Here is a 25,698-nt window from a genome sequence, read left to right on the forward strand (position 1 = left end):
CTTGAACAACAACTGAAAAAAAAAGAAGAAGAATCAAAATTCAAACACAGGGCTCAGATCCATCTACCTCCAAACTCTCAGTTCAAACATCTTCTGTCATATGACATCCTTTTAAAATAAGGTTTGGATTGCAAAGGGAATGAGTACAGAAGAACAGGTTCAAGATTTGTTCAGTAATTGTTACTGGTTAAGATACATCGATGAATGCATGGATAGATGAATGGATGAATGTACAAATAAATAGGTATATAGATAGAAATAGTTCAATTTTTATTGTAACTGTGTGAAATAGAGGTTATCATCCCCATTGTATTGAGATGTAACTTGTTAATTCACATACCCAGTGTTACTAACCTAGAAATGATGAAATGGAAAATAAAATGGTTTTGTGCATGACATTTCAAAATGCTCTCTCTCTTTACCACATGGCCTCATAACTAACAAAGGAGGGTAAAAATAATCTGAAGCCATTCATCCAAAAAGCCAAAAGTGGCAAATATATGTGTCTAACTGATATCCCTTTATTTCAATAAAACCACTACAGGATACAAGAAAATCTACTGTTAGTCCAAATACATTAAAAATAACAGCCATGAGAATCCCATTCTTGTATTAAATAGTGCAAGAACACATTCATTTTAGAAAAAGATCTATTCATATGCACCATATTTTATGAGAATTTGCAGATTTTAAAAGGCATAATATTGCCCAGTTGCCAGGATTTTTTCCACTTAGCATCCTTCAGCTCTGTATTGAAGATTCTGGAAAACACTTTCACCACTTTATGAACCATATGCAGAGTTTGATTCTTCTCCAATTTTTTTTTCATTTGTTATTATCATCATCAGGGAGGATTACATCTCATCTACTTAGCTGCTAGAATTAAGATTTCAGTTTGGAGGAGAGCCGATTTCTTAGAGGAAAAAAAAGTTAGCTGCTTCAGGCAACAGTCCTTTGATCTGCTCATTAACACTTTTCAAATGTTCGAGTGATGTGGGCATTCTTTGCGCTAGAAAATGTCAGCACTGGAGCCTGCAGCCAGCTTGCTGCAATCATATGTTCTGATATTCAGAAAAGAGTGAAAAGAACTGTCAACAGTGAACTGCACTGAAGTAAAAAAAGAAAAAAAAAGATACTGTACAACAACTGTAGATCAAGGACTATCTCAGAACTGATTCTTGCCAGTGACAAAAACAAATGCCCAGTTTATCAGCAATGTCATCTTAGTGCCTAAGAGTCCACCAACAATAGAGACATCATTCCTACTGGTTACAAAACTTTGTTTAAAATATAAGTGGGTCTTCCTTTCATTCTCCCTTATCTTTTTGATAAGATCAGAGAGCAAGCGTAGTTCCTCTCCTCTGAAACAGAAACACAAAGTCTCTTACACTGGTGTGTGGGAAGTCCTTTTCTGAATCCCACAAAACTAGATGCTTTCAACATCCAGACCAAAATGCCAAAATACGGTCTGGGTGAACTTATCCTCCCTTTCCTTTCCTCCTTGACAGGCTCACCAATGGTCAAAGATTCTTACAATGCACAAATAACTGGTGGGAAGTCTGGACAATAAATATTTAAAATGCCAAATGGGGACTGGAGAGAACAGTTTGAGAGTTTACTCTGCCAGGGGTTAAGGTTCTGCTGTCAAAGCAAATACACTAAGACCAGGAAGAGTTTGTAAATGATGCTGTGTTGGAAAACATCACCATGGAAGCAGTAACTACTAACATCACACTCTTTCAGGGAGGCAACCAAACATAAATCATTTTAATTAATGGTGCAAGGAAGGCATATTAAAATTTAAATCACTTCTGTTTTATTGTGCATTCCAAAAAAAAAAAATCAGGCTGTTCTCAAAGTAACTCAATAAAGACACCAAGAGCCCTCCTCAACAATAAAAAAACAAGTGAATGTAGAGGCATTATTACTACTTAGAAAAAACCAGCACAGCTGTTGCTGGCTAAGAAAATGATTCCATAGAGCTCCAGTCAGATATATCCTCATCATGAAAGCTCAACTTACTCATAAGCAAATAGGGCTTTAAATAGATAACTTTTTTAATGGTTTTTTAAATTAAGATTTATGAGATTTTTATGTAATGTCTTAAATGCACTAAGGAAAATGAGCTTGCAGTATTCCCTTGAGGATGGAGAACTTTGGCCAAGGACACTAGAGCAAAGTAAACATTTATCATTTTCAGCGTATTCAGATATTTATTTGCAGCTGTATAACACACTCTAATTGACAACACTCCAGAAAGCCTTTGTTTGCCACCTCATTAGCCTTACATCTGTAATTCTGTGGAGTGTCTGGTTATTCCAAATGATGCAACTATAGGACTGTCATTTCTGCCATCCTGATAGTACAACAAATCTGCTATAAACACCACATACCTTCTGAGTTAAAAATAATGACAACATCCATATTTTCTGATATCCCATTCATGATTCAATACAGAAATTCATTTTTAATCTTTCCTGTCCCATTTTTTTTTAATTTAAGGAGAAAGGAATGTTGCTGTCGATGTCTTTGTTAAAGAAAAGCAATTGTAAAAGAGGGGCGTGAGGGTACTCAATAAGCAGGATGCAGACTCTTAACAGATGGTGAGAAATAACTTCACACAAAAATGAGAACTTCTCCCCTTATGGAATAGTTTGCAAACTCAACACACTCCATAATTCACTATTGGTAGTGCCTAAAAATTTCAGCTTTGCATGAGGACTCTTTCATTATGATTATAACTACATGAAGTTCTCCAAATATCATTGGTTTAGATTTCTATTTGTTATGGAAAGCCCAGGCACAGAGAAGACACTATCTTGAAATATTTCAAATTAATTTCATCTCTCTTTCATCTTTGAAAATACTTATTAAAATGAACTGAAAGATTTAAAATTTTAAAATAGTCTCATACTAAAAGCATCTTGGGTGTTCAGATTCCATTGCAGGGTTCTTTTTCCTTTGCGTTTTTTATTCTAAGTCCTTCTGTGACAATCTGGTGAACCTATGAAACCCCTTTGCAGAATAATTAAGCTAAATTAAAATACACAGGATTTAAAGAAAACCAATTATATTAAAATATAATTATCAAATGTATAAAAAAACTAAATCTGTGATATAGAAGTATATGCTTCTTTATTAAATCATTAAGTAATGAATATAGTAGGTCTAGGAACTTTCATATTTTTGAAGTAGTGATACATGTAAAAGATATTTCAAAAATATCTGAACAATAAATGTGATATAGGATATCTATGATTACTACTGGTAACCAAATTTTTAGAACTGCTAATACTTTTGTGGACAGTGGCCTTCATTCATAAATGAAAAAATGATAAATTTCAATTAAAAGTAAACATTTTTTTTCCATCCATGTTCCTAATCCTCAGGTCAGAAATCCTTGTTGGGTATTTGTAAAAGCAACTAGAAAAGAGTTAAATTGTTTCTACTTCAGCATTTTATTACAATTAAAATTTTGTATGCAATTGTAATCATAGTTCCTATTACATAGAATTATGAGGGTCACATTTCATATTGTATATACATTATAAGATACACATTTTAAATAAAGTCAATGAAAATCCTACAAGGAACTGATATTGTACCATGAATACCCTCATGCACAATGCTTCCTCATAGTTGACAGAGTTTTGATTAAAACTGTGTACAGTATGTCCTATTTTGAAATTGTCTTCCAAGTAGAGAGATATGAAATGTCTCACTTTTAAGAACTGAGAAATTTCAAGAAGGCTACGTGCTTACTATGCAACATACCTGGTTTACAATGATGAGTAAAACACACACATACTTCATAAAATGTTCAACAAATCACAGACCTAGTTGTTTAATAATAATTTCATTTAAATGTCACCCAAAAAAGTACCATTTTCTAACCTGAGTAATGTTTTAAGGATTTGGGCTAAAATTTTGATATAAAATATTCTACAGAGGATATTTATGCCTTCGACGTGCTTCTTGTTCCTGATACTAAATTGGTACAGCCAAAGTGTATGTCACAGGTTCACAGACACAGTATTTAATTAAGCATTCAAGTTCCTTGCCTTACCCTGTAGAGTAAAAAGGTCAATTTTTAGCTTTCAGAGGATTTGTTCAACATTTAAATATGAATGGGATTGTACAGGCTTCTTCCAACAAATAAGCACCTGAGAAAGCTGCCCATGGATCCCTGTTGTCAATTGGTTCTAATGACATTAAGCCTCGGATACTTCGGAAATTTAGAAACCTGTTTTCTCCAAAACTTTCTTGTCACTCTGAAACCCTAAGCAAATTCTACTCAGTAGACAGAGCATTATGCAGATTTATTTTACAATTACCCCAAACAAACAAAATAGTAATTCTAATTTTCAAGAATACATATTAATTTTAATAGCCTTGGAACCACTGCAGACACATTCTGAGTAATAGTTCATTATCTCTCATCTTACAACCTCTTGTATATCTCTTGTGTATTCCATGTACAGTTTTTGTAATGAGTTGATCTGAAAATATATTACATAAGAATTCCCCAAATCAAAATCCTGAAGCAGTGATTCCCAACCCTGAATATCAGAACCATCTAAGGAACATAGTAGTTTCTTAATGCTGTTGTAACCAACTTAGTGGCTTAAAATAACAGAAATTTATTTTCTAATAGTTCTGGAGGCCAGAAGTCTGAACTGAATCTTACAAGGCTAAATTCAGGGGATGGCAGAGCTGGTTCCCTCTGCAAGCAGCAGAAATATGTCTGTTCCTTGCCTCTTCCAGCATCTGCTAACCTCCAGCATTCCCTGGCTAGTAGCTGTATCACCCCAAACTCTGCTTCTAAGGTCACATCGCTTTCTCCCCTTCTGTAGTATGATCTCCCTCACTGTACCTCTTATAAGGACACTTGTGATTGCATTTAGAAACCACCTAAGTCATCCCCAATAACCCTCGTATTTCAAGATCTCTAAGAGGACTCAGGATGGCACAGGAGTAAATGGAAGCCACACTAACCTCCTCCCAGGACCAATCTAGAATTACAAATAAACTGTAGGGAAATCATCCTGAATAACCAACTCAACACTAGCTGAAGAGAAGCCTTATAACCAAGGACAGACAGAAGAAACCACTTCACCACAACAAGACTGGTAGGCAGTGTGGATGAGGCCAAGAGGGCTAGCTGGGTTCCCACAGGTGGCAGCTGAAATTCCAGAGGGATATTTCAGCTGCCAGGGGGTTACCCTGAGAAGTGTGGGGTCTGAAACTCAAGCTGGGCTCCCCAGCCTACAGCACCAGAGCCTGAAAGGAGCCCAGACAACATTCAACTGTGAAAACGAGCAGGGTTTCTGGCTGCCAGGGAGAGATGGCTGGAGATTGGAGAGCCTCTTAAAGGGATAACACACAAAATTTTGTTTGCAGCCACTTAACCTGGGCTCCAACAGAGGGAGGAAAGAGCAGACTACAGATGCCTGAGGAGAGTCTGGGGTTGGTGGCTCTGGGGAGAGGAATGAGGGAATGGCCACCAGCATCACTGTGCTGAGTCACTCCTCATACTGCAGGAACCATCTCTCTCAGGCAAAGCACTCCTCTCTGAAAGGCATCAGCCTCAGGGGAAACAATAGCCTCACCTGCAGGAATTACTATTCCCCAATCTATGGAGCTGAAGTCCAGCAGTTGATTACAGCTTAATTAGGTTAACAGCTGATCATTTTAATATATGATTAGTTTAACAACTAAGGCATAAAATTTAGAAACAACTTGCCAAAATGGGAAGACAAATGAAAGAACAAGAGAATTCTCCAGAAAAACTATATGAAATGGAGGCAAGCAACTTATCAGATAGTTTAGAGTAATGATTACAAAGCTAGTCAACAGAATGAAAAAACACACAGAAACCATAGGAAAGGACCAGATAGAAATAAAGAATGCTACATATGAAATAAATAATACACTGGAAGTAATAAGCAGTAGGCTTGATGAAGCAGAGGATAGGATCAGTGGTTTGGAAGACAACATAGAAAAAAAAAAAACCCAGGCAGAGCAGCAAAAAGAAAAAAAGAATTTTAAAAAATGGAGAGAGTTTAAGAAACATTTTGGACAACATGAAGCCTAACAACATCCCCTTTGTGGGAATACCAGGAGAAAAGAGCAAGAAAGGGATTGGGAACCTATACGAAGAAATAATGACAGAAAACTTCCCTAATCTGGTTAAGGGAAAAACACACATGTCCAGGAAGTTCAGAGGGTCCCAAGCAAGTTGGACTCAAAGAGGCCTACACTGAGACACATCATAATTATAATGAGAGACTTAAAGACAAGGGGAGAATCCTAAAAGCCACGAGAGAAAAGCATATGGTTACCTACAAAGGAGCACCAAATAGAAGGGCATCTGATTATTCAATTGTGGAGGATGGTGAAGGCTGACGTCAAAAGCCAGGTTAAGCACTTGGCAAGTCCACGCTTGACCGCTTGCACCTGCAAGGCAAAGCAAGCTGGCAGCTGACCGCAAGCTTCAGCTGAAAATGAAGAACCTCTGCAGAAGAAAGCTTTATCATGTAAATAGTCTGGGAACAGAACAATCCTTGCCCGCAGCATTCCCTTAAGTCTGCAAAATTCCCTTGAGCTGTATCTAACCAACTCTTATAAAATAAATGCGGAGACTGTACTCAGGGTCACTGTCTCTCCATCAGAGGACAATGCCCCACCTGGCCCCTGCTTTTCTCTAAACTGTGTTGTGTCTTTCTCAATCTCCTGTCACCCCCACTGGGGGACCACCACTCTGCCTGGGTCGCGGCACTCAATGAAACATTTCAGGCCAGAAAGAATGGCATGAAATATTCCAGGTGATGAAAAGCAAGGACCTACAATCAAGGCTACTTTACCCAGCAAGGCTATCATGTAAAATCAAAAGAGAAATAAGGAGCATCCCAGACAAGAAAAAGCTAAAGGAGTTTGTTAACACCAAACCAGCATTGCAACAAACATTAGTTTGCTTTAAGAAGAAAAAAAAAAAGACAGAGGAAAACAGGCTAACAATAAAATGGCACTACACGTGTATCTATCAATAATCACCTAAATGTAAATGGCTTACATGCTCAGACCAAAAGATACAGGGTAGCTGAATGGATAAAAAAACAAGACCAATATATATGCTGCCTCCAAGAGACATATCTCAGATTGAAAGATACACACAGGCTAAAAGTAAAGGGATGGAAAAAAGATACTTCATGCAAATGGAAAAGAAAAAAAAAACTGAAGTAGAAGTACCTATATCCAACAAAATAGACTTTAAAACCAAGGCTATGATAAGAGACAAAGAAGGACACTACATAATGATAAAGGGAACAATCCAACAAGAGGATATATCCCTAGTAAACATTTACACACTCAACTTAAGAGCACCTAAATATGTAAAGCAAATCTTGATGGAAATAAAAGAAGGGATTGACAGAAACATAGTTACAGTTGGGGATTTTAACACCCCACTAATTTCAATGGATAGATCTTTCAGGCAGAAAATCAAGAAGGAGACAGTGGCCTTAAATGACACACTAGATCAAATGGATGTAATTGGTATCTTCAGAGACTTTCACCCAAAAGCAGCAGAACATACATACTTTCATGTGCACATGGAAGGTTTTCTAGGATAGACCACATGTTAGGACACAAAACAAGTCTCAATAAATTTAAGACTGAAATCATATCAAGCATCTTTTCTAACCACAATGCTATGAAGCTAGAAATCAATCACAAAAAGAACACTGAAAAACACACAAAGACATGGAAGCTAAATAACACGTGGAAGCTAAATAACACATTATTAAACAATGAATGGGTCAACAAGATCAAGGAAGAAATCAAAAGATACCTTGAAACAAATGGAAAAAAGGACACAACAATCCAAAATCTGTGGGGCACTGGGAAAGCAATCCTAAGAGGGAAATTCATAAAATTATAGTCCTATCTCAAAAAAAAACAAGAAAAAGCTCAAATAAACAACCTAACTTCACACTTAAAGGAACTTTAAAAAGAACAACAAACAAAGCCCAAAGTTACTAGAAGGAAGGGAATAACAAGACTGACAAACCTTTAACCAGACTTATCAAGAAAAAAAGAGAAGGATCCAAATAAATAAAATCAGAAATGAAAGAGAAGAAATAACAACTTTAAAGAAATACAAAGAATTATAAGAAAATATTAATAACTAACTATATGCCAAAAAACTAGACAACCTGGATGAAATGGGTAAATTCCTACAAACATACAGTCTTCCAAAACTAAATCAGGAAGAATCAGAGAATCTGAATCGATAGGTTATACCTAATGAAATTGAAGCACTAATCAAAAAACTCCCAACAAACAAAAGCTCTGGACCAGATGGCTTCACAAGTCAATTTTACCAAACATCCTGAGAAGAACTAACACCTGTTCTTCTCAAACTATTTTATAAAATTCAAAAGGAGGGAAAGCACCCAAACTCATTTTATGAAGCCAGCATTACCCTGATTCCAAAACCAGATAAAGACACTACAAAGAAAAAAAAATTACAAGCCAATACCCTTGGTGAACATAGATGCTAAAATCCATAAGAAAATATTAGCAAACTGAATTCAGCAATACATCAAAAAAATCATATACCACGATCAAGTGTGATTTATTCTAGGGATGCAAGTTTGGCACAACGCTCTCAAATCAATAAATGTGATACACCACATAAACTATAGGAAGGATAAAAACCACATGATCATATCAATAGAGGCATAAAAAGCATTTGATAAAATCCAGGACCAATTTATGATAAAAACTCTTAGCAAATTCAGAAGAGAGGGAACATACCTAAACATAAGAAGGCCATATATGACAAACCCACTGCCAGCATCACATTCAACAGGCAAAAACTACAAACATTCCCCTTAAGATCGGGAACAGCACAAGGGTGTCTGTTTTCACCCTTCTTATTCAAGATAGTACTGGAAGTCCCAGCCACAGCAATCAGACAAGAAGAAGAAATTAAAGGCCTACAAACTGGAAAGGAAGAAGTCAAACTGTCTTTATTCATAGATGACACAGATGACATAGATGACATGATACGGTACATAGAGAACCCCAAAGATTCCATCAAGCAACTACTTGAAGTGATCAATGATTTCACCAAAGTAACAGGATACAAAGTTAATATCCATAAAGCAGTTGCATTTTTACATGGCAATAACAAACTAACAGAAAGGGAAATTAAGAAAACAATCCCATTCACAATTGCCTTAAAAAAAATAAAATACCTAGGAATAAACCTAACCAAAGATGTAGAAGACCTGCACTTCAAAAATTGTAAGATGCTGAAGAAAGAAACTGAAGATACAAATAAATGGAAGCACATACCGTGTTCATGGATGGGAAGAATTAACATCATTAAAATGTCCATATTACCCAAAGCAATATACAGATTCAACTCAATTCCTGTCAAGATTTCCATGACGTATTTCACAGAACTAGAACAAATATTTCAAAAATTTATATGCAACATCAAAAGGCCCTGCATAGCAACAGCGTTCCTGAGAAAGAAGAACAAAGTTGGAGGAATCATGTTACCTAATATCAAACTATACTGCAAGGCCACAGTAATCAAAACAGCATAATACTGCCATAAAAACGGACACAGAGATAATTGAAACAAAATAGAGAGCACCAAAATAAACCCACATCTTTATAGTCAATTAATATTTGACAGAGGAAGCAAGCACATACAATGGGCTAAAGATAGTTTACTCAATAAACAGTGTTGGGAAAATTGGTCAGATACGTGCAGAAAAATGAAACTAGACCACCTTCTGACACCACACACAAGAATAAATTTAAAATGGATCAAAGACTTAAATCTTAGACCAGAAACCATAAAAATCCCTGAAGAAAACATAGGCAGCAAAATCTTGGACATTGCTTGTAGAAATTTTTTATCAGATATCTCTCCCCAGGCAAGGGAAACAAAAGAAAAAAATAAACAAACGGGACTACGTCAAACTAAAAAGTTTTTTTTGCACAGCAAAGAAAATCATCAACAAAATAAAAAGACAACTCACCAAATGGGAGAACATATTCACCAATACATCTAATAAGGACTCAATATCCAAATTTTATGAAGAACTTATAAAACTCAACACCAAAAAACCAAACAATCCAATTCAAAAATGGGCAAAGGACTTGAATACATATTTCTGCAAGGAGGACATACAGAGGGCCAACAGACATATGAAAAAATGCTCAATGTCACTAATCTAATCATCAGAGAAATGAAAATTAAAACCACATGAGATCTCACCTCACACCCGCCCAAATGGCTATAACCAATAAATGAACAAACAACGAGTGTTGTCAAAGACATGGAGACAAGGGAACCCCTTTGCACTGTTGGTGGGAATGCAGACTGTTAAAAACACTGTGGAAAGCAGTATGGAGATACCTCAGACAATTAAAAATGGATCTACCTTTGACCCAGTGATCCCACTCCTGGGAATGTATCAGAAGGAACCCAAAACACTAATCGAAAGAACATAAGCACCCTTATGTTCATTGCAGAGTTATTTACAATCACCAAGATAAAGAAGCAACCCAAGTATCTATCAGTAGATGAGTGGATAACACAACTATGGGACATTTACACAATGGAATTCTACTGGGCCATTAAAAAAGAGGAGAATTTTACCCTTTGCAACAGTATGGGTAGACCTGGAGAACATTATGCTAAGTGAAATAGGCCAGTCAGAGAAAGAAAAATACCATACGATTTCACTCATATGTGGAATCTAATGGACAAACTGAACTAACAGGCAAAACAAAGACAGATTCAGAGATGGAGAGCAGATAAAGCTAGTGGTCGGGGGAGTCGTTAGGGAGTGGAAGGATTTAGCAAAAAAGAAAAAGGACTCATGGACGTGGACAACTGGATGATGACTGCAGGGACAAGGGGGTGTAAGGGGGCTAAATGGTAATGGAAAAAATACAACAAAGTTTTTTAAAAGAATATAAATTAAAGAAAAATAAAAACAGGCAAAGATCTTTTAAAAAAAAATCCTTAATTTAATCACATCTGCAAAGCCCCTTTACCCATGAGATAACAGTCAGTTTCCAGGAATTAAGCCCTGGATAACTTTAGGGATCATTAGTCAATCTATCACACAGGGCTTTCCAAATGGCACTGATCTCTGGGGATACCTCCCCTCAGCTCCATGACTCCCCTCTAGAAAAGAGCCACCACTGGAAATATGATAGGCACTGCTCTAAGCCTTCAGGGACTAAAAAAAAAAAAAAAAAAGAGAGAGAGAATCACTGTCTAAGATCTAACTGGTACTATCATATTTGAGTCATTATTATATACCCATGAAATTTTAATCTCTAAACAATGAATCATTTCATCAGATATTTTCATAAAATATGAAATGATTGAACAAAGAATATGTGACAAATATTGAGGCCTCTGGTCAGGGCTTTTTCCCAGGCTTTCTATCTTGGCAAGAGGTCCTAAACATAGGACTCCCAAAAAGGCATATCATAGACATAATTTAAATGTGCCAGAAGGCAGACATTTCAGAGTGTTTAGTCATGTTTCAGTGGAAAGGTTAGTTTTAAATCGCTACCACCAATACTTAAAACACCCTAAAACAAAAAGAAATCTGTACAGCACCAAGCTGAAATAAATGTATATCTTTTCCCATTAAAAAGTAGTATTACTGCTAACAACAGATAGTCAAATTGATCCCTAATAAGTTAATGCTAAGAATTATTTAACTAAGCACTTTCTAATTCCAGCATTGCACATGTATAGTCTCTAAAAGATACAAAATATTCCTCAAACTGTACTACAAAACCGGATACAGTCAAGATCTTTTTGTTTTTTTCCACAGTTAAGTCTCCTTTGCCTCTTCTCTGATCATCTCTTTATTTTTCTCCAGCTCACTTAGCCCCTATGTTATACACCCACTCTCCACGCTTCCTCGGAGATACTTAGCTCCAGCCGTAGGTAAGGTGCACTTTCTGTCACTGGCTTTCCATTTCAATTGTTGCTGGAACTGAGTTGGATACAGACTTAATCCCTTCCAGGACCAGACCTCTAACCAAGAAGTAAGCGAAGCTTATTTCAGAGGATTATACAGATCTAATCTCTCCTGTGGCTTCTCACCTTCCCTGGGCCGAGTTCAAACTCACTGAGAAAGACACCAGAGGCTTTCCCTGCTGGGCTTCACGCCCGGATCCCAAACCACCTTTCAAGCTCCCTGTCAGTGGCGCCCTAGGCCGAGGTCTAGGCCTTCCCAAAGCATGCCGGGAGAGCTCATAATTCTGCACACACTCCATTGGAAATGCCCCTCGTCCCCTGCCAACAATGTATTCATTAATCAAAACTCAGTTGGGAGTCAGTAGTGTAGGTTTCTCTGAAACAGTCCTTAACACTAGCAAATCCCTCCTCCTTACTGTGTTCTTACTGTTCTTTACATGTGTCACTCTTGGGACCCTCAGGACCCTCCGTTTACATTTTGCCCACAGCGCTGTGTTTTCATATTAAAATGTGAGCTTCCATATCATATTATAATCATTTTTGTATCCCCTAGTTCCTAGCACAATACCGGCACATGGTAGATTGCTAAGGGCTGAAGGCAGAATTTTGCCTTTACCTTCCCTCTGCTTTTAAACCTACTTTAGGAAATACTTGCTGTGATTCATTTATACCTAGATCTAAGTATCAGCTCATACACAGGGCTAGCTGCCCTCTAAATCTGTATTTCTAAATGTAAAGTAACAGTGGTTTTCTCCATTAAATAAGCTCTAGACATTAGCAAGTATTCACGATGTTTCTGAGGACTGGAAGCCCTCACATCCTGAAAACACACCTCCAAGGCATAGCAGGCCCTGGCACAAAGAAAAACACTCTGTGATTTGCAATCTTCAGAGTCCCAGGGTTAGAATGGATCTTTCTCACAACCTAATGACTGAATCCTCTCTATAATATCTACAACGATAGTCAAGACCTCATCTGAGCACATCTAGCAACCTCCCAAAGAAGCCTGTTTCAGTTTTTCCAAGTGTCTTTAAAAACATCATGTACTTTGACACTTTTGAGCCCACTGGTCAATAATACATGAAACTGCAGAGTAATAAAGGAAGGAAATCTACCAATGCAAAGTTTAAAGTACAAAAAATAAGCAGTACGAATCACTTTAGGGCACAGTTTTTTAATTTAAGACTCAAAAATCCTAGCCATGCTAAAGTAGTCATAGCTAGGAAAATCGAGATTACAACAGGAAGCCGTTTGTGCATAAATTGCGATGGCAGGAAACTGATTAGTTCAGCAAAGAGACAGGATGCCTCTTGTCTCTGCTGTTGTTTAATTCCGTGCCTCCTGCGCTGAGATAAAAGATTGTAAAGTTGCCTCATGAAAACAGACTTCAGTACAAGCACTGCCTGATGTTGCAAGAAAGCTGAAATCAGTCCGCAAAGGTGAGTGGGCAAAAGGCAGTCTAATGATATTATGTAAAACAATTCTGTGGTCCACAGAACACAAAGTTCTATATAAGGTGTTGATAATAAAAGGAGTAGTATCAAAATAACTATTAGGCATGCTTTGAAAAAATGCTTCTTCAGGATAATTTTTTTCTTTGAAACCTGAAGAATCCAAATTGGATTGCTTGAAATCTTGCTGCTATTTATTACTCAACATTCCACCCTGTGGTAAGCAGAATTACAGCTCCATAAAGATGTCCACAGTCTAATTCCCTGGAACTGTGACTAAATTGCCTTATACAGCAAAAGGAACTTTGCAATGTGATTAAGGTTAAAGACCTTGAGATGGGAGATTATCCTGGATTATCCAAGTATCCAACCCAATCACATGGTTCCTTAACTTTGGAGGTCCTTTCCCAGCTGAGTTCAGAGTCAGAGGGAGATGTGACTACAGAATGGTATAGGAGATGCCTCTTTCTGGCTTTGAAGATCCAGGAAGGCGCCCTGGAGGCAAGGAATGTGGGTGGGCTCTAAATGGGGGAAAAGGCAAGGGGACAGATTCTCCTCCAGAGCACTAAGAGAGGAATGCATCCATGCCGCTACCTCTTAGCCCACTTTAGCCCAGTGAGACCCATGCTGGACCAGTGATTGCATCATAGTTAGAGAATAAATCCTCATTGCTTTAAGCTACGTTACCAGATGTGTGGCAATTTGTTACAGTAGCAACAGAAAACTAATATACACCCACTTTCTTTCAGAGGTTTTACTCAAATGTGAAAAATGATATAAACTAAAACCAACTGTCATAACTTCAAAAGTGACTGTTTTGACCGATACCCTGACTTTTGCACATGACTTATATGTAAAATGTTTTTCTGAGGGGCAAACACAGAAGGTTCTGAAATAGTAGATCTTTCAAAATCATAATGAAAGATCCAATAAGCAATTAAAATGACATTGGACAGATTATCAACTTCTTTGAATAATCCAGTAAAAAATATCATTCGATTTACTCAAAATTCTTTTGTAGTTGAGTGGAAAACCCTTTATCCCTATGACTTCCCTGCTACCTTCCTCTCTCCTTCTTCCTCCCAGCCTGATTTTGAAATATTTTTGGATGACGTGTTATAATAAATATTTATTGACATGCATGTTTTCTAGACTTTATTATAGTGATAAAAGCTATTGAAGTTCAATTTGCTCATTGAAACTTGGCAGTTGTTGACCAATGCAGCACGGATCCATATTTCAGGCTTTATGTACACCTCACTGGTTTAAAAAGAAAAAAAGAGTAGGGTTGAAAATCTTCTTACTTACCACTTTGCAGCAAAGGGGCCAAAACCACCACATCAAACCGATACCCAAGAGCAGCAGTAACACCAAAAGTGCAATGATGGCTGCAATCCCATTAGACTGGAGTAGGAAGAAAAGAAAAAGAAGGCAGTCAGCAAAGCTAAGCGGCAAGTCCCTGCGGGGGGAAAAGGGGCCACAGACTAAACCTGACAAGCTCAGGGGAAGCCTGCATGCTGGCCTTACAAACTCACAGACTGAGAAATACCATACAGGATGGTCTGAACATAAAACTTTCTAACTAAAAGCGAGTCACGTGGGTAATCACAGCCTAGGCCAGTATCTTCCTTGACACAGACCAATCTTTACCATAAGGGAGCCTGTCCATTGTCCTTTTGCATCCAAGACGACATCCCTTTAAAATGTCAGAGTGATCTCCTTTTCCAGACCCCTCAGGGGACACCCTACCACAACCCCTCACTGCCCTATTCCTTGTTCCCTGCACTCGCCTCTGTGCTGTGAATGTTAATTGTTAACTATCCTGTGTCTCTCTGTTTTATGCTTCATCCAATCCCAGAGATTCCCCTGCTTTGCTTTCTCCCGCCCTTTTAATCTACCAACAATGGATTTCATATAACTTTATTTAGGTCTCCACTTTGACTCTAATGTTTAAATAAGCTGCAAAAACTGCCATTCTCTGGAGCATTTTCTCAATCCACTGAGATTTTGCTTCCTAGCAATGTCGTCAGTTTGACTGAAATGAACTAAAAAATTCTCAACTAGTACATCGACAAGCTTTATACATACATACATACACACACACACACACACACACACACACACGCACACAGTTTTTGTTTTTTTTTTAGGAAACACCAGAAAATAATACAGGAAGACTAATAATGTCAAACAAGATTTCTATTATATTCCTTTAAATTCTTTAAATTGTATAAATTCCTTTATATTTCATGATATTATAAAGCAAATGATAATAAATATAAAATATTTCAAGATGCTAGAGATTGTTTTAAAGTATGCTTTAAAGGAATATAGAGAAAAATCACTATTCGGGGTTACAGGAATGGTCCTTGTGCTCCCTATCTCTTGTCTCTGGGAAAGGGTTATTTTGGTTACAAGCATGATTACTTCTAGGCGGAGTTTTCCCAGGTTACTTGGGGGTGGAATGCTATTTGCTTTATACATTTAATGATAATATTCTTTATGTAAACAGCTATTGGTAAGTAACTGAAAAAAAAAGAAGAAATGGTAGTTTTCGAAAGGATTAGCAAGGGAGTGCTGCAAAATATAGTTGGTTTTGTTAATCTCAAAAATCTTGAAATGTGTCATTTCCATATCATCTGTTAGCATCACAATGAAAAACAAAGAAAAAGAGATTACCAGATAGTCGCTTGGAAACTATCCCATAACAAATTAATTTTCAAAGATATTTATTATTAGCCAACTTTCACCTTTAATAAATCCATTTAACTTTTCAAACAATTTTCAGGGGGGCTAGGTAAAAAATGGGAAGGGGTTAAGAAATACAAATTGGCAGTTAGAAAACAGTCACGGGGATATAAAGGACGGCACAGGGAATATAGTCAACAATATTGTAATAACTCTGTGTATTGCTAGGTAGGTACTTGAAATATCAGGGGAATCACTTTGTAAAGTATATATAACTGTCTAACCACTAAGCTGTTTACCTTAAACTAATACAAAATAATATTGAATATAAACTGTAATTGAAAAATAAAATGTAAAATAAATAAATAATTCTCAGAACCGCATAGACCAAAAGCATTAATTTCAGAAATTTTCAGGAAAATATTAAGAATTAAGTATGCATGAACAATTAAAGCTATCATTTGTTTTCTAATTTTTTTTTTTTCCGGACGGAAGAGGGAATAACCATGGAAGTTACTTAGGCAGCGGCTGTTATGTTGCAACTTAACCAAAACAGACACTACAACAGCATCACTTAGAATCCTTGATCATTTCATTACATTTATCTTTCAGAAAGCAACAGGGAGTCCTGGCCAAGATGGAGGCATAGGTAGATATGCTTCGCCTCCTCGGGCAATCAAAAGAAGGAAACAACCAATTTTAAAGCAAAAACCAACCCGAACTGCCAGAAAATCAAACTGTATGGATGTCCGACAACTAAGGAGTTAAAGAAGAAACATTCATCCAGGCTGGTAGGAGGGGCAGAGACAGGCAGCCGGGCCGACAGGACATGCAGCAAGGCAGCGGCTGGCAGAGGATGGGGCAGGGCGAGGCGGCAGCTGGCAGACAGGGTGGTCCTACAGTCATATGTGGATAAACCAGGAGGAATAACTGGGGAACAACATAGACTGTGCAACCCAGGGTTCCAACATGCACAAAATAAAGCCTCAGAACCTCTGAGTGTAAAAATCTGTGGGGGTTGTGGTGGCAGAAGAAACTGCCAGTCTTTTGAAAGCAGGGCTAGAGCCAAGTAAGCAGCATGGTTCCCTCTTTGACCCTCCCCCCACATACAGTGTCACAATGCAGCTATGTGGGCTGCTCCCTGCTGACGAATACCTAAGGCTCTGCTCCTCACAACATAACAGGTGCGCTGAGACAAAGAAATATGGCCCAAATGGAGGACAGACTGAAACTGTAAAAGAACTAAGCAACAAGGAGATAGTCACCCTATCTGATGTAGAGTTCAAAACAACGGTAATCAGGATGCTCACAGATATGATTGAGTATGGTCGTAAAATAAAGGAAGAAGTGAAGGCTATACAAAGTGAAATAAAGCAAAATATACAGGGAACCAACAATAAAGGGAAAGAAACTGGGACTCAAATCAATGATATGGAACAGAAGGAAGAAATAAACATTCAACTGGAACAGAATGAAGAAACAAGTATTCAAAAAGATGAGGAGAGGCTTAGGAACCTCTGGGGCAACTTTAAACATTCCAACATCCAAGTCATAGGGGTGCCAAAAGAAGAAGAGGAAGAGCAAGAAATTTAAAACTTATTTGAAAAATTAATGAAAGAAAACTTCCACAATCTGGCAAAGGAAATAGACATGCAAGTCAAGGAAAGTCTTCAGGACCTCAGAGGGTCCCAAAGAAGTTAGACCCAGAGAGGACTACACCAAGACACATCATAGTTAAAATTACCCCAGATTAAAGATGAGAGAATCTTAAAAGCAGCAAGACAAAAGGAGAGAGTTACCTACAAAGGAGTTCCCATAAGACTTTCAGCTGATTTCTCAAAAGAAACTGTACAGGCAAGAAGGGGCTGGAAAGAAGTATTCAAAGTCATGAAAAGCAAGGACCTACATCCAAGATTACTCTATCCAGCAAAACTATCATTTAGAATGGAAGGGCAGATAAAGTGCTTCCCAGATAAGGTCAAGTTGAAGGAGTTCATCATCATCAAGTCCTTGTTATATAAAATGTTAAAAGGACTTATCTAAAAAGAGATCAAAACTACAAACAGTAAAATGACAACAGGACTTACAACTATCAACAACTGAACCTAAAAAACAAAAACAAACTAAGCAACTAGAACAGGAGCAGAATCACAGAAATGGAAATCACATGGACGGTTATCAGTGTGGGGGAGGGGGGAAGAACAGGGGAAAAGGTACAGGGAATAAGAAGCATAATTGGTAGGTACAAAATACACAGGGGGAGGTTAAGAATAGTGTAGGGAATGCAGAAGCCAAAGAACTTACATGTATAACCCATGGACATGAACAAAGGGGGGAAGGAAAGGCTGGAGGGAGAGGGGTGCAGGGCAGAAGAGGATAAAGGGGAGAAAAAAATGGGAAAACTGTAATAGCATAATCAATAAAGTATACTTAAAAATAAATTAAAAATCTGTTCATGAATAAGAAAGTTGTACTTAAGTACTTCATAAAAAAATAACTACAAAAACTTCATACACTCGATCTTCACATAGCTCTGCCATCTACTATTAATCCATTCTTAAGGCACTCAAAGATGTTATTACATGATGTTTCCCATAAAAAGTTAATTTAAAATAAATAAAAAGGCATGTACACACCTAGCAACTTCTAAATGTAGAGGAGATTATGAAAATGTAAGCGCAACATTTGGTTACTAATGTATCCTAAACATCTAAATAAGTGTCTTGTATATAGAAAGGTGTGTGTGTGTGTGTGTGTGTGTATGCGTGTGTGTGTGTGTGTGTGGGTATGTGGGTATGTGTGTGAAAGAGAGAGAGAATAAACACTTTAATGAATGCTTCATAGAAATTTTTCCAGGCAAATATGTAAGTTCTCTTAAAACCAACGAAAACAACTCAAACACGCATCAACCTACTTACAAGAACACTCAAAAGCACATCTTTCTACACAGAATTCTAAACATTCACAAAAAAAACTCATGCAACTCTCCACAGGTTTGATTATGTTCTGTTCTAAAATCTAGGCAAACAGGAATATTAACAGGAGGAGAATAATATTCCTATTCAAAGAAATAACATACAAACTGTGATAGCCTATGGAAGAAACGTTGTCAAATGTACAAATCCATGATCCCACCTTCAAAGATAAGGTCTCATACAAGAGACACCCAATTCGTGACTGTTTGGGTGTGGAATGAGTCCGACCTTCCCCACCAGACCTCTCCTGCCTGGGGCTCTAGCAGTGGCACTCACGGAAACTGCTCACCAGTTGGCTCTGCTTTGCAACTTTCAAAAGTCTTCTATGAACATTTGGCTTCCTTTCTTAGAATTCAAATCCTGTGTACGGAAATAAGGATATGCAACTAGAAGATAGGAATCTGCTCAAAAGTTTACTGGTTAGTTTTTTTTCTATGAATGTTTCATAAGTAGGAAATTTGGAAAATCATGCTGAGTATATATAAATACTCAGTAATATAAAGTAGATGGGCTGTGCATGATAGGCAGGTAAAATTCTTGATTCCCCTCCATAAAAGTCCCTGTTAGGAACACTGGCAAAACACTATGCATGTCCACATGCAATATACATTTAGTATGACAATATTATTATCTCAACTGATTCCAAAGATTTGCCTACAATAAAACTGAGACAAAAATACATACTTTCTAAAGACCTACAGACCAAACCTTTATCATATTTAAGCTAAGCATGATAGAACATAGGTTAGGAAAAGCAGAGAATTTCATGCATCCCGGACTTGCTGTAAATGTATGAAACCCAGCCCTGGATAACAGGACTCAAACTTGGCTCGGTTAACTGTATACAAATTCAGACCTTCCCAGTTCCTTTGTTTTGATTTCCAGAGCCATTATCAGAGCATGAAGGACTTCAGTCATGAAAGAAAATAATTTCATTGTTCACATAACTTTATAAACAAATTAAGGAAAGGTCAAACACATAGACTTCAGTCCCACAAGCAGATACCGTGCTGCAAACCACAGACTTAAGAGTGAGATGAAAATAGATATGATTACACATAGATCTGTATCAGAAGCGGAAACTAAATGCCTCTCACTTCTGCTAAGGTTTGTCTGTTTAAATATGAGGCAGTTAAATAGGTACTAAAGTTATAATGTTATGCAAGTCTTCATGAAGCCCAGACGTTAGTTGGAGAGATAAATCTTGAACAAATAATTACAAATGTGAGTAGAATGGAAGGAAATTACAATAGAATCACCTCAAACTGGGAACTAACCAGATCTAGGGTTCTAAGAGGACCTTTTGGAGGAAGTATAAGAAAGCCCAGGGAGGGGGAGGGGGCAGAATTAGTGGTTTCTAGCAAAAACAAGAAAAAGACAACTTCGGCTAGAACATAGAGTCTGAGGAGACTTGGTAGCACCTGAAGAAGCTGAAAAAAAGATATGAAACACAAATTTCTAAAAAGTAGTAACTCTCTTTATTACAGCAGGAATTGGTCATTTGTTGATCAATTCTTCCTAACAATAGTTTTGAACATGCAGCATTGTAAGATGTTTAAGGAGGTGAGGGTGTAAAAGTGAACTGAGGAGTCCAGGCAGCAACTTGGTACCCAGATGCTGGTCAAGGCCATGAAGCCAAAACTCTTTTAGGAGTTAACTGGGAATAGATCAGAAAATTGAACTTGATGTTAGGGTACGAGAACTGTATTTCCTAGTCATCTTGGACACATTAAGTTTTCGAACTTCCTCTGCATCTAATTTCTTTTACTTCATTAAAAGCAAGTTATTAACGCACAGTCAAAAACTTTGCCAAATATAACTAAAATTCGAGCTAAGACAATCATAGAAGTATAAGAACAAACCACAGTCACTACTGTACTTGCAAAATAACTATAAGGAAGAGAAATTGCTCCAAAACTGCATGAATAGCATGTTTTAATCTACCTAGAAAATAATCACAGCAACCATGTTAAAAATAAAACAGACACAGAAAGGGGGAAATAGACTCCACAATCTTGTTTCCATGAATTCAGAGTTGGGAAAAAAATAATCATGGAATAAGTGACAGCTTCATTTACAGGATTTTTCTGGAATATTCCATATCAGGAATTAGCAAACTATGGCCCAAAAGCTAAATCAACTCATCTATTTCATAAGACCTCTGACAAGCTAAGAAAATCTTTTTTTATATTATTAGATAACTGAAAAAAATCAAGAGAAGAATATGTTTCATGAAATTCAAATTTCAGTGTACATGTTTGTGTTGAACACAGCCATGCTGATTTGCTTACAGAAATCTATAGCTGCTCTTGCACAGCACGGTAGAGTTGAAAAGCTGTGACAAGAACAGTACAGCCTCCAAAACCTGAAATGGTTACTATCTGACGTTTTACAAAAAAAAAAATGCTGACCTGTTTTATAAAAATCAATTAAAGGCCTAGTTACAAAGAGCAGATTGTACAATTGTTCAGGTTGGGAGCAAGACAGATTTGCTCCAAAATTCTCAATTCGGTTCAATTGTCAATTCTAGCCTTTATTCAACTGGAAAACTGAGTAAGTAACTTAACCTTCAGAGCCTCCAGGTTCCAAGTCGTCCTTCTCTTGGGCACAGTGAGGACTGAAATCAGCCCATGCTCTGCTCATCAAGACATGTACCCCTGCTGAGGGTTGGGCCCACCTCATGAAAAAAATACCTTCTAACCTGTTTGGATAAATGTGCGCTAATTAAATGTGGCTCTCTCTTCCTCAGTTTTCTGATCTGTAAATTAAGCTAATAGCAATAGCCTTCTCTTGAGTTTTGAGTATCATATGAAGTCATAAAGGGATTAACACATATATAATGTTTAGCACAGCGTCTTGCACTTAATACATGCTTGGAAAACATATTCATGGTATTATTTTTTCTTTTTTTGATAGACTTTATTTACTTATTTTTAGAGAGAGGGGAAAGGAGGGAGAAAGAGAGCAAGAGAAACATCAGTTGCCAAAAATGGCTTTACGAGAACAAGGACCATGGAATGCTGAGTGCAGCAGCGTCCCTTGGCATGATTCTGCTGTGGGATGTGGACGGTGGCCTCACCCAGATTGACAAGTACCTGTACTCCTCTGAGGATTCTATCAAGTCAGGAGCCCCCCTGGCCTGTGGCATTGTGAACTCTGGGGTCCGGAACGAGTGTGACCCTGCTCTGGCCCTGCTCTCAGACTGCATTCTCCACAACAGCAACACTATGAGACTTGGTTCCATCTTTGGACTAGGCTTGGCTTGTGCTGGCTCCAATCGCGAAGATGTTCTAACACTGCTGCTGCCTGTGAAGGGAGATTCCAAGTCCAGTATGGAGGCGGCAGGTGCGACTGCTCTAGCCTGTGGAACGATTGCAGTGGGATCCTGCAATGGAGATGTCACTTCCACTATCCTTCAGACCATCATGGAGAAGTCAGAGACTGAGCTCAAGGACACTTACGCCCGCTGGCTTCCTCTTGGATTGGGCCTCAATCACCTGGGGAAGGGAGAGGCCATCGAGGCAATTCTGGCCGCGCTGGAGGTTGTGTCAGAGCCATTCCGCAGTTTTGCCAACACACTGGTGGATGTTTGTGCTTATGCAGGCTCTGGGAATGTACTGAAGGTGCAGCAGCTGCTCCACATTTGTAGCGAACACTTTGACTCCAAGGAGAAGGAGGAAGACAAAGACAAGAAGGAAAAGAAGGACAAGGACAAGAAGGACGCCCCCGCTGACATGGGAGCACATCAGGGAGTGGCTGTGCTGGGCACTGCCCTCATTGCAATGGGGGAGGAGATCGGTGCAGAGATGGCACTGCGGACCTTCGGCCACCTGCTGAGATATGGGGAGCCTACACTCCGACGGGCTGTGCCTTTAGCACTGGCCTTAATCTCTGTGTCAAATCCACGACTCAACATCCTGGATACCCTGAGCAAATTCTCCCATGATGCTGACCCAGAAGTTTCTTATAACTCCATTTTTGCCATGGGCATGGTGGGCAGTGGTACCAATAATGCCCGTCTGGCTGCGATGCTGCGCCAGTTAGCCCAGTATCACGCCAAGGACCCCAACAACCTCTTCATGGTGCACTGGGCACAGGGCCTGACACATTTAGGGAAGGGCACACTCACCCTCTGCCCCTACCATAGTGACCGGCAGCTTATGAGTCAAGTGGCCGTGGCTGGACTGCTCACTGTGCTTGTCTCTTTCCTGGATGTCCACAACATCATCCTAGGCAAATCTCACTATGTATTGTATGGGCTGGTGGCTGCCATGCAGCCCCGAATGCTGGTTACATTTGATGACCTGTCCTGTAACCCAGGCATGTGCCCTGACTGGGAATCTAACCTGTGACCTTGCGGTCCACACGCTGGTGCTGAATCCACTGAGCCACACCAGCCAGGGATGTGCTTGGTATTACTCTTCCAAGTGAATCAGAAGAGTAGTTGCCTCAAGGCGGGAAGGAAGACATCTTTAACTATGATTTTTTTTTTAACAGATACATTGAGATCTTCTGAGATAGAAATGACTGCTTAAATATCTCCTCAGGTTCTAACCTTAAATCTCTTTCAACTTAAACCTTGGTTTTCCCACTTTTAAACTAGATATATCACTACTTTCATTCATTCATTTAACCAATAATTTTGGAGCATAAGCCTTGTACAAGGACCCAGCACTGGAAAGGGGGCAATAAGCAAGACATAAGCCTTGCCATCAGCCTCTCGAGGCTGCTGAGAAAGGCCCAGAGAAAACAGGAAGTGGCAGCTGAGTGACATAAGTGCTTTCACAGAACCGAGCCCGATGTTCTTGCAGCGCAGAGACAGGCCTCTTTACTTGTGGGATTGCCACAGGGATTAATCAATGCTAAACTGATGGTGATTTCAAATGCCTGGGAAATCTCAAAGCATCAACCTACAATGAGCAATATTACTAAGTACACCTCACCTAACTATCACATCTGAATGTGCCAGAAATACTGGATATCAATGGAATATAATGCCTGGGTGTTTTTCATAATATTTCAATGAAATATATCAATGAAATACAATGCCTGGTGTTTTCATAATATTTCAAAATATTTTCATAATTGGATGAGAGATTTGATTCATACATCAGCAGGTACCTCTCATCAGCCCCAATCTCACTTTTTATTTCTATAAAATAGTAATATTACTACCACACAGAGGAATGTGAGTTTGAATATAAAATAATAGTTAAATTTAATGAGAAAAAGGACTATCCTATGCTTATCTTCAATATAAGCTTGATTATAGTATTTATTATCCTATAATAATTAGTGTAATAATAAAATTCACACCAAAAGACTACAAACCAGCAGCCTGGGCTAAAGCATCAAGGTCCCTCTGACCCCTCTGACCTTTTCTCCTTCCTCTCAGAAGCATCTAATGCTGCCTTCCTTTCATGTTGAAATTGCATCTTCCTTTGGCTTCTTCATGGGGTTACATGTCCTGACTGTTCCATTTCTTGAGCTGTTCCTTCTCTAATTCACTTCCCTTATTCTATTGGCCACGATGGACTTACATTTTTTTCTCGGCTTGATTAAACTTTAAACAGGTTTCTTCCTGACCAAAGGTTCCTGATCTCCCTTTTCTAGGGAATCTGCTTTAGAAAATTTGTAACTGCAAGATCTTTCTTTGCTCCTTTGAAATGTACATAAATTTCCTTTAAAGCCATTTTCCAGTTTCACAGACCCTAGGGGGTTTGTGTTTCTGGACCTGAGAGCCATTCCTTTGGAATGTGATCATCACAGGGTCTGTGGGATGGTAGGAGCCTAAAGTTGATGGGTGCTTTGGTCCAACTTTTAACACTACCTCTGGTCAGGAAGATGGGAAAAAGATTACTCTTCCTTCAGGTAAGGCCAATTAGCAGATACAGGTTCCTGAAATTTCCTGCACCCCAGCGTTTACAAACTCTCCAGCTCTTTGTCTCAGCAGAGTTGAGTTCAACCTATTACAATAGCGTTTTAAATAAGATCTTCCTTACCGGCTTAACTTTGTCTAATGTAACTTTTCTTTATCACTATGTATTCCTCCCACATCAAGAAAGAAAGAGGGGAAGAAGAGAAGGAAGGGGTAAGGAGGAAGAGGAAAGAAGGAAGGAAGGAAGGAAGGAAGGAAGGAAGGAAGGAAGGAAGGAAGGAAGAAAAGAAAGAAGGAAGGAAGGTTATAGCTATCTTTTCCTCAAAGTATATTTTAAAATTAAAATGGGAGAGAAAACAACTTCAGAATAAAAGTATTCTTTCATGTTGAATAAACCTAGCATTATGAAAAATATAATCTATTTTTATTCCTTTGTATTAGTTTAGATATCATGAGTTTATTATAAAAGACACACAATAATTATTTACATGATGAAAGATTTCAGAACTTCAGTCAAATGGGCAGCTTCATATGATGCCATTTCAATCATGACTTATTTCAGTCTACACACTTTCCAAGAATTCACCATCTCTAAGCAAGAAATAATCTTTGTCATCTAGAATTACTTTGGTGCCTTCATATTCTGGGAGAAGTACTTTATCTCCAAGTTTCATGCTG

General features: G+C 38.3%; 2 protein-coding genes across 3 annotated transcripts in view; one reads left to right on the forward strand and one right to left on the reverse strand.

The window, feature by feature from the left end:
* Nucleotides 1–25,698, reverse strand: part of ANTXR2 (ANTXR cell adhesion molecule 2) — a 149,192-nt gene that overhangs the window by 68,036 nt on the left and 55,458 nt on the right. The window contains exon 12 of one of the 2 annotated variants that reach the window (XM_054591971.1): nt 14,788–14,883. The exons of the other annotated variant lie outside the window; for it this stretch is intronic. Coding sequence (XP_054447946.1) covers nt 14,788–14,883 — 96 coding nt within the window. The remainder of the gene's footprint in view (nt 1–14,787; nt 14,884–25,698) is intronic. 2 annotated transcript variants of the gene reach the window in all.
* On the forward strand, nt 22,136–23,494 carry LOC129087335 (26S proteasome non-ATPase regulatory subunit 2-like; the record flags this gene model as incomplete). Its single annotated transcript, XM_054594192.1, has 1 exon — nt 22,136–23,494. A coding segment is annotated over one exon (1,359 nt), but the record flags the coding sequence as incomplete, so codon positions are not given.

The sequence above is a fragment of the Pteronotus mesoamericanus genome, unplaced genomic scaffold, assembly GCF_021234165.1.
Source record: "Pteronotus mesoamericanus isolate MK-2021 breed Mesoamerican mustached bat unplaced genomic scaffold, CSHL_Meso_final contig_130, whole genome shotgun sequence".
NCBI classification, from domain to species: domain Eukaryota; kingdom Metazoa; phylum Chordata; class Mammalia; order Chiroptera; family Mormoopidae; genus Pteronotus; species Pteronotus mesoamericanus.